At 39.7% G+C, this 10109-nt stretch overlaps 1 protein-coding gene across 1 annotated transcript in view; it reads right to left on the bottom strand.

Annotated features, from left to right (window-relative positions):
- The window catches only part of zcchc2 (zinc finger, CCHC domain containing 2), a 40552-nt gene that overhangs the window by 28071 nt on the left and 2372 nt on the right, over positions 1-10109 (bottom strand). The window contains exons 2-3 of the mRNA XM_034862771.1: positions 7376-7496; positions 6766-6850 (exon numbers count right to left, since the gene is read on the bottom strand). Coding sequence (XP_034718662.1) covers positions 6766-6850; positions 7376-7496 — 206 coding nt within the window. The remainder of the gene's footprint in view (positions 1-6765; positions 6851-7375; positions 7497-10109) is intronic.

Below are 10109 nucleotides of genomic sequence, written 5' to 3'. Positions count from 1 at the left end.
AGAATGTTGTCCCAAAAGTCTTGGGGATCATCAAGATGTGTTGTGGAGAAATTGAAACGAGCTTTGATGTTCTTTTTGCTCAGCAGTGGTTTTCTCCATGGAACTCTGCCATGCAGGCCATTTTTGCCCAATCTTTTCCTGATGGTGGAGGTATGAACGCTGACCTTAACTGAGGCAAGTGAGGCCTGCAGTTCTTTGGACGTTGTTGTGGGGTCTTTTGTGACCTCTTGGATGAGTCGTCGCTGCGCTCTTGGGGTAATTTTGGGCGGCTGGGCGCTCCTGGGAAGGTTCACCACTGTTCCATGTCTTCGCCATTTGTGGATAATGGCTCTTACTGTGGTTCGCAGGATTCCCAAAGCTTTGGAAATGGCTTTATAACCCTTTCCAGACTGATAGATCTTAATTACTTTCTTTCTCAATTGTTCCTGAATTTCTTTGGGTCTCGGCATGATGTGTAGCTTTTAAGGATCTTCTGGTGGACCTTACTGTGTCAAGCAGCTCCTATTTAAGTGATGCCTTGATTGTGAACAGGTGTGGCAATAAATCATGCCTGGGTGTGGCTAGAGAAATTGAACTCAGGTGTGGACAACCACAGTTATAGTATGTTTTAACAAGGGGGGCAATCCCTTTTTCACACAGGGCCATGATGGTTTGGATTTTTTTTCACCTTTAATAATAAACACCTTCATTTACAAATTGCATTTTGTGTTTACTTGTGTTGTCCTGGACTATTGTTTAAATTGGTTTGATGTTCCGAAACACTTAAGTGTGACAAACATGCAAAGGAACAGGAAATGAGGAAGGGGGCAAACACTTTTTCACACCACTGTATTTATTGCTAGCAATATGTCATTTCACCCTAAAGCATCATTTATATACGATATCCATCTATAGATAGGAATACTTTCTATTCTGGTCTTTATACAAAATACATGCTATTACACACAATCTTATTTTGTATCACAAAAATACTATCACAATGACTCATTCAATATGCAACTGTGGGGATGCAGAACTGTCTTAACACCAGATGAATTTATAAAGACTATCACAACTGAGACGATGCAGGCGGTATTTGGGCAAAGCCACGCTCAGTTAAGCACACCGTATCTTATCAAACTGAATTGGGTTTGCACCTTTTAATGTGGGCAAAGTATTTAAACTGACTTTGATGACAATACAAAGACAATTTGTACAATTATGGTATTTGGAATTTGTTACATTATTAGCAATATTTCACGATATTTCTGAATATACTCTATATTTTCTAGGAAGTGGGCTAAATTCAGTTTAGTCTTAAGTCAAAGCCACTTGTGAAATGTCACAAGCACTTTAATCAAAACAGACTGTAATCGGAAAAAAAACCGTAACATTGATTAACTGTACTGTCCTGCAGTACTTGTCCGTGTAGGCTATTTGCAGTATATTAAATCTTTTTTAACCTAGTTATTTTGCACTGAAATGCCACTCGTCTGTCGGCTCTGACAGCGCTGCTTCAGCCTCTGTGCATGTCCTCGCACGGAGCGGCTGAACATCGGAGCTCGGCTTCGCGGCTCAGACACGAATAGACTATGAATTTAAAACTTCTACTCTTAAACACAAAAGGTACATCCACTTTAATATTTACTGCATATTTAAACATGTCTGTGGTCAAGCTCAGTGCCTCGCTGTGGTGCATTAACTCTGAAACTTTCTCCTTGAGTCCCTCACATTTTGGGTTAGTCCATGCATGATGGTGTGCCGTGCTGGCGCTGTATTTTAACAAGTTCTTATAACCTCAGCCCTCCATAACACCAATGGGCCTCATATCCTGAGCAATAACATTAACAATTCCTTCCGACGTTACCGTCTTTACGGGAGGGTGCGCCTATAGTTATAAAACGATTATTAGACTATGAAATATGCCAATTCTAATATATTCATATAGCCTCCAAACAGACAGGGCAACCTAACGCAGACAATTTAGCTTACCGTTATTAGGTGATATGCCATGTTTGTAGTTGAGCTGCGATATGCAAACTGTTGCATTCATTTTTTTTTCGTTATCTATTTTTGTAAGATGCTGCCACACTGCCGATGACTTCGACATGGTTGAGGAGGACTGACTGGAAATTAAACCCTCTCAATTTAATAAATATTCATCAAACCACTAAACCAAGGCTTTCTACTTCTTTCTTCAATCTGTCCCCAGTGAGCTGGGATAATCAAAAAAAGTGAAAACAAGGGGGGTGTTGTGAAGACAGACTGTTACCAGTGAAACAGGGATGCTCTGAAAACACCCCCATTAGCAATTAGTGCTTTCCACCCATAGACCGTAACGGTCTAGGCTTCCCCCTGATGAAATTAACACGGAAAAAAATCGACCAATCAGAATTTTGGTCGAGCCAGAACGTATCGACCAATAAATCGACCAGTCAACTGGGAGATTTCAGCCCTACCGCTTGGATATCCAACAGCTGTCTCTATCTCACACACACACACAGTAAGCTAAAACTTGAGCCAATCCCTGTTACTCTATCAGAGTCGTCATTCTCGACCAGTTGTTTTTCTTCATGACGCAATAAATGTTATTTTAAATTTCAACTTGTATTCTGTTGTTGTTGTTTAGGATTCATTTCAGGTATGAAGTAAGCAAGCCTGTGTGTTGGCCTTAGCGCTGAGGGAAGAGGGAAGTCTCGGAGAATAGACACCGTGCAGCTGCTCCATTGCTTGCTCACCTTCTCAAGTTCTGGCCCAATCGGGCAACAGGCTGATTGTATTTACTGGTCCAATGTAACTTTTTACTGGCTCCGGGGCATCTGAAAATTCTTATTGTTGGACCCTGTTGCGAGTGAGTGAGGCGGGCAGACAGAGCGAGAGAGTGGGGTTGTGAGTGTGTGAGAGAGATGCACTGGCACGGCTTTATGGAAGAAATGGGTCATGTAACGCAACATCAAACTATATAAATATAAACGGAAAATATGTCTTTATACCATCCAGCCCTAGTTGGCAGACAATGATCAGTGTTCCCAGTAAAACAGCCCATTTCTGAGTGAATAGATGAAGTATAAAGAGGAAAATATCAATATTTTTTAGTTACAATCCCATTTTAGAACATATGGGTAACACATAGACATGAGGAAAAAATGTACCTTTTCATAGTGCCTATTTCACAGAACCGGGAATGTTTGGTGTTTCACTTGAATTAGATTTATTTATTTGTCATAGGTCCTTGTCTAATTGCATGCAGTCCATAAAGAAAAGGAGTAGATGATTGGGCTAGGGCTCTCGGGGGCTTGGCACCGGCACATAAACCTGCTTGTTTGGGTCCGGATGTGCCTGCTTGCAGTCAGTTGCCTACTGGAAATATGTCATATAACATTTGATGAAAGTGAGTCTTTTGAAAAAATTATATATCTGACAGTTAATGAAAGATTTTTGAAATGTCATGTCTATTTTGTCTGGGTAAAGATGAGATGAAAACAATAGGAACACGGCAACAACTCGCGCAGCACTATAGACAATTCATTCAACATAATGCCGTGTCCACATTGGCAGGATTAACAGATAAAATGGGTGGAAGCTAGTTGCTCAGAAGCTCCAACGGCCGCTACGATTACATGTCTCTGACCAACCGGTTGTACCAGTCCTTGCCGTCGCATCTCCTTCAGCGGCAGGGCTGCAAGATGGCCACCACTCGCCTCCAAGCATTGGAGAGCCCCACTCGCCGTATGTGTGTGTGTTTGTGTGTGTGTATGTGTGTGTGTAGTACTAGTAGTAGTAGTTGTAGTAGTAAAGAGAGAGAATGGGAGAAGGAAGTTTGTGTGACGTAGACCGGGTAACCACAGACCCAAATCTTCTCAGCTGTTTCTACAGTCATATGCCTCTTCATGTGCCACATTATGTTTGGCACATTGTGTGGTTCACTTCTTGTATCAAAACAAGGTTATACAATGTGTAATCAAGTGGGGACTGATTAACAGTAATGTAAATGCTAAATGCCTCTAAATCTGTTGATACTACAACAACGCAAGATAAAGGCCCTTAACCTTGCAGTTTTTCCATTTCTTTGCACAAAAAGTTATTGAAAACAATGACAACATTCTATTAACAAATAATTTATAAAGGAAAAACTATTTGCATATTAAACAAACCATACTAAAAGATGATACAGATACAGATTAAGTGAAGTCTTTGCGTTGTCCAAAGTTACATGTTATTGTAAATATCAACACTGTCTCCTCCTAACTTTTGTTAAGTCATATAAGACTAACGCTAAAGTAAAATTTGGGTTCATTTTGTTAGATCATTGTTTTGGTTTTTAAGTGTTTTAATCTGTGTTTTGGGGCTCTAAGATGTTTTGAACATGTCTATGTTGCAGTCATTAAAATCTCATCTGAACAGATTTATGTCATTCAAACTACTCTGATTTGTAGTTAAAATCTTTAACAGCCAACTTAATAAAATTAGGTTTTATTGGTACTTGAGTCCATAAATACAGTTAATGAATATGGGCAGGGAAAACGGGAATAGAAGGCCTCGGTTAGCAACAATAAGAACAGTAACTCCCACGGCTAGCCCACCAGCAGCAGGATGCTACTTATGACTTAGTCTGAAGAAAATTGTTGACACCCAGTCATGCACACGGCAAGCAACTTCACAAGAGGGAGGAGATTTTATTTACCTGGGCGGGTCTCAATCCACCTACTCTTGTGTGTATGGTAAAAATGTATTATGATTTATGATGAAATTAAACATGCCTATTAAGCTCATGGGTGCAGTAAGACAATGTGTTACTATCTGTGTGTTAATTAGTGGTTTGGTCCAATATGAACAGACTGTTGTGGGTGCTGTTGGCTCGCTCTCTTCGCCATCTGTTTTGCTGATTTTTCATTCTGTAATTGAGCACTACAGACTCTTGTTTGTTAATGTGAATCTCTGTTTGGAAAACATTAATTTTTGAAGGGATAAGCAGTAGTAATTAGTGTAATTAGTTTTATAACAATATTACTGTCTCTGAATTGTAATGTGTTAAACTACTTTTGCATTACTTTTGAGTTACTTTCACCAAAGTAACAGCAGAAGTTTGACTTGGCAGCTAGCTTGTGAATTTCACCACCAGATCAATAAAGTCTCCTCTTTATCTTTAATACATCATAGATTATTCATAATATTTTGTATAATTAAGATGAATAGGCAAAGTAACTAACGCTATATAATAACACTTATAATGTTTTGTATTCAAAACTAGTCCCTCCAGGATTTCGTGGCCTTTTTTTTAGATTGTTGCGGCCAAAATGCCTGATGTTGTGGGAGCTTTTGTAAAAATTGTGATAAAAGTTGCGATGTCTTTTGTATGTATGTTGCAATGTCGTTGCGGGCGATAGAGAATGTTGCAAAACAAGTTGCAATTATTTCTTTTTTTGTAAGTTCTATAAAAATAAAAAAGAAACTTGTTTTAAGGAGAATAAAACTACTCTGGGGTGAGTTTTCCAAGTAACCTTGCCAATAAGGCTGAGGATGCTGCAAATGAGGATGGCTGGTGGATTGAAGAGTATAATAACTTATTTAATGAATCAAATTTGAACATGTCTCTCAGTGTCTTGTTGATCTTTACATTGTTAGTTCATTTCCTATACTGGCACGACCTTAAAATCCTGGAGGGACCGCCTAACACCATTGTATTATTGTACACATTAGCTACAACAGTAACAGCAATTACCCTATGTAATTCACTCCTACATCTTCCTACTTGGGAGAAAAATGTGCTCCTTGGAAAAAAGTTACCATTATGCCCAAATCCTACTAATCAAATGAACTGGACTTTGAGGTCAAGTGAAGTCGAATGCTAAAGCCCATTACTGCATTATACTCCATTATTTTCAATATTTTGAATTATGACCCGCCACCAGAATGTTGTGTTTACTTGACAAAAATTAAGACGTTTTCACTATACATTTGGGTCTGAAAATTAATGGTGTGCAAAAAAAAAATCAATTCACATTTGTATCGTGATTCAAGCTCCACAGATTCAAAATCGATCCATAGAATCCTAAAAATCAATTCCTATTTATTTATTTTTATTTTTGTATTGGCGTGTATACTATCACAGAGGGAATAACTACATTAACACGTGAATTTTTTTTTTTTCTTTTATTGAGAAAGATTTTGAATCAAATCTTGAGCCTAAAAATCAATATTGAATCGTGACGTTTTCTGAATCGTGCATTCCTACTGAAAATAAATCCAGATAGCTCAGTTGGTAGAGCGGCCGCCCATTTACGAAGGTTTGCTCCTCAACGCAGCGGACCCGGGTTGAACTCCGACCTGTGGTCCTTTGCGGCATGTCATTCCCCCTCTCTCTCCCCTTTGATCTCTTCAGCTGTCCTGTCAATAAAGGCCTAAAAATGCCCCAAAAATAATCGTAAAAAAAAATAACAATGCAGAAAAGACGTCCCCCCCCAAAAGCCCTATGAATTTCACTGGCTTATCTCACCAAGCTATTACTGTTACACTCCACTATGAGGCAAATTGTTTGCTCTAAAATGCATAGACTTGGCCAGCCACCAAAGCTGAATGCACAATGGCAGGCATTTAGCAACAGAGCTGAAAGCATGTGAATGGGTTTGTGTGCAGGTGAACTAAAGGAAACTCCAGACATAACCAAACTAATCAAGACTGATTGGTGATAGTCTTACAGAATTTAAGTTCTTTTTTTTTTTTTTAAGTTTTTGTTCGTCAGACAGTATTACGTGTGTGTATGTGTGTGTGAGTGTTTGTGTAAACAGGGTGTTACCTACCTCAAAGTTGTATTCCTTGTCTATCCTGGTCCGAGAGATGCTCCTGAGCACAATTCCCTCTATATGCACTGCTGCAACAACGGGGAACAGTAATAAACATTGACTCAGTCTCTCCGACAAGTTTAACAAAACAAGAGCAATGTAGCAATTAGGACTTAGGTAATAATGACTTTACAAACACAACAAGCCTATACCATCAGAGTTATCATAGCATTCACTAGATCTGAATTAGATCATTGGTGTGTCCAGACAATTTGTCACTTAAAAAGGAATTAAGGAAACACTTAAACTGGAGGCGGTATGTGTCACTGTGGCAACTGTCAACATAAAAATCTGTGAAGGGCCAAGTAAATGAGTAACAACAAAAAAAGAAGAAAAAAAAAGAAAATGTAATGTAAAAACAAATTCCAGCTATAATAACATAACAAGCTTTATTAATTTAAACATGATAGTTTGGCAGGAATTTTTCCCCTGCAGTGTTTATTCAAAGACTGCTTTGGTGGAGTAAATCAAATTAAGACGAAGAAATCCCCAAATCAAAATGCTTTAAAGGTTCCCTGTTGTACCTGCAGCAAGTTTTTGGTTATCATAATCACCTTCTCTTTGTGTTGTCCAGCAGCTGGAGCATCGACTCTGGCAAGGAGAATGGGAGGCTGTACATTCCCCCAAACCCAGGGCTGGGGAAGGCAGGTAATTGCTCTCCTGACCTGTGAGATCCTGAAGACCAAAAATACACCAAGTCAGGTACTGGCTCATACTGGTTCGTTCCAATGTTGACCTACAAGTGCATGGCTATGATGCCTTTCACATGTTTCATACTTATCTAACAATGAAACACACTGATAAAATGCACCATCCCGTATGTTTTGCAGAATCATATCAGCAGTAACAAGTTATCATGTTTAAGTTGTATTATTTGATGTTTCAATAGTCTATATCTACAATGTTCTACTTCCAGGATTCCGGTTGATCTAAATTCGGCAGATTTCTCTCTCTCTCTCTCTCTCTCTCTCTCTCTCTCTCTCTCTCTCTCTCTCTCTCTCTCTCTCTCTCTCTCTCTCTCTCTCTCTCTCTCTCTCTCTCTCTCTCTCTCTCTCTCTCTCTCTCTCTCTCTCTCTCTCTCTCTCTCTCTCTCTCTCTCTCTCTCTCTCTCTCTCTCTCTCTATATATTTGTAACTATTCTAAATGTCCTTTGATTTCTTTTTGTCTCATTATTTTTGTAATTTTAATGCTTTTACCAATATGGAAAAGTGGATTGGCTCGCTTTGTGCAAATGTTTTTTAAAAATTAAAAACAACTTTAGAAACTTAACTTTAAAAACAACAGTAGGCATAAAGCCTACTGTAGTGTTCAATTTCTTACTAACATTCTCACTTGGAGCAATTAATCTCTCACACAATGTAACACTGTCCACCAATAAAAGGGCATCAGCTGCGTGCTTGGCCATCAGGTGGTATTTCAGACTAGATGTGCTGCGATGATAGCTCAGTTCACAACGACAAACACACAGATCACATTGGTCTGGTCAACGGAACATTCTGCAACTTTAAAAAGTAAACTTTCCATCCAGAATCTTATTGGCGTCCATTTCCTCATCTTACGCTCGCCATCCACTCAAAACGTAATGTTACTACTCTCTGGCTGGCTCGACAAGCCCAAACGGCGTGTGTACGACATGCCTGTTGTTTAGTTTGCAGTGGGCGGCTGTGGCTCAGTGGTAGAGCGGTTGCCTGCCAATTGGAAGGTTGGTGGTTCGATCCCCGCCCCTGCAGTCATTGTCGAAGTGTCCTTGGGCAAGACACTGAACCCCGAGTTGCCCCCGGTGCTGCGCATCGGAGTGTGAATGTGTGTGAATGTTTATCTGATGAGCAGGTGGCACCTTGTACGGCAGCCCCAGCCACAGTGTATGAATGTGTGTGAATGGTGAATGTTCCCTGTAGATGTAAAAGCGCTTTGAGCAGTTGTTAAGACTGGAAAAGCGCTATATAAATACAGCACATTTACATTAGTTTCAGGTCTAACTAGATCCAGTGTGACGTTGTAGTTTTTCTAATGTTACCAGTTGTTAGAACAGCATGTGAAAAAACTACAGTTTGCTAGGCCATAAAGAAAGGTAATCTAGCGTTGACGCTGTTAAAATGGGTTTGCGTTAACGTCGTTAATTACGTGTTTAACTGACAGCAGCACTAGTTTAAAGAAATAATAATAATAAACCAGAGCACGTTTCTCTCCCATACCAGAATGCTAAATACCCAGATCCGCTTCCACAGCGCTGTGGAGTAAGGTGTGGCAAAGTGAGACTAACATTCTAATAACAAACCTTTGTTTGATAATTCAAAAGCAAAGTACTAATGCTTGAGCACAGTGCAAAGTTGGATCATCCACATTGGGAGTTGTTTGTTTTGTTGTCTGGCAGAAACTGAGCTACACCAGTTGTGGTCGATCAGAAGGGATGAAACTAACATTATGAAACACAAAGAAACACCAGGAATCATTGTTATTTTCAACCATACTCTATTTCATTGTTACTCTTTCATTTCCTTGACAGGGACAGTGACTATGTATCAACAGCAAGGTAACAAAACGAGCCAGACTTAGCTCTGCAGGTTAATTTTCATCTATCATCTGTAGTAACCTAAAAAAATTAAATTCAATAAATGACTTTTTACACTCAACAGACAAAAGCAACATACACAGACCCTCCCTCTGTCTTTTACCACATCTGACAGCGCCACAGGGTAGAGACAGAACAGGACTCTAAAAATGGCATGTGGGATTTTATTAAGAGCAGTGCATCTTCACCAGGCCAGGCCCTGACTCCCAATGATGTCAACCTCCTGGATTTCTTTATTTTTATATAACAGTGATCGCCTTGCAGAGTGTTGGACCAACTGTATAAAAGGTACAAGTACAGTACCCGTTCAAAATGTGTCTGTTAGAACGGGCCGATTGATTGGCCCTTGATATATGGCTTCTTGTGGTATTCTCCAGAGCCAAGTTGATTCCAAAAATTACTTAAAGAAGGACCGGAAAGCTCTTACTATGCAACTCCACTGTAGCCCACTGACTGATTGACTTACAGTGTGCTTTAACCCTTGTGGTGTCCTAGGGTCAAATTTGACCAGTTTAAAAATAAAATGTACACCAGATGGGTTTCTTTGAACCAAAATGCTCTAAATTCCAATGCCCAGCTTCATCCAGTACCAACAGAAACCAAGTGTGAAGTAGATTGGATGAATGGTTCATGAGATATTTCAAAGGCACACACACACACACACACACACACACACACACACACACACACACACACACACACACACACACACACAC

This window comes from Etheostoma cragini, chromosome 22 (genome assembly GCF_013103735.1).
Source record: "Etheostoma cragini isolate CJK2018 chromosome 22, CSU_Ecrag_1.0, whole genome shotgun sequence".
Taxonomy (NCBI): Eukaryota; Metazoa; Chordata; class Actinopteri; order Perciformes; family Percidae; genus Etheostoma; species Etheostoma cragini.
The sequence above is the reverse complement of the archived record's forward strand: the minus strand, read 5'-3'. Positions and strand labels throughout refer to the sequence as shown.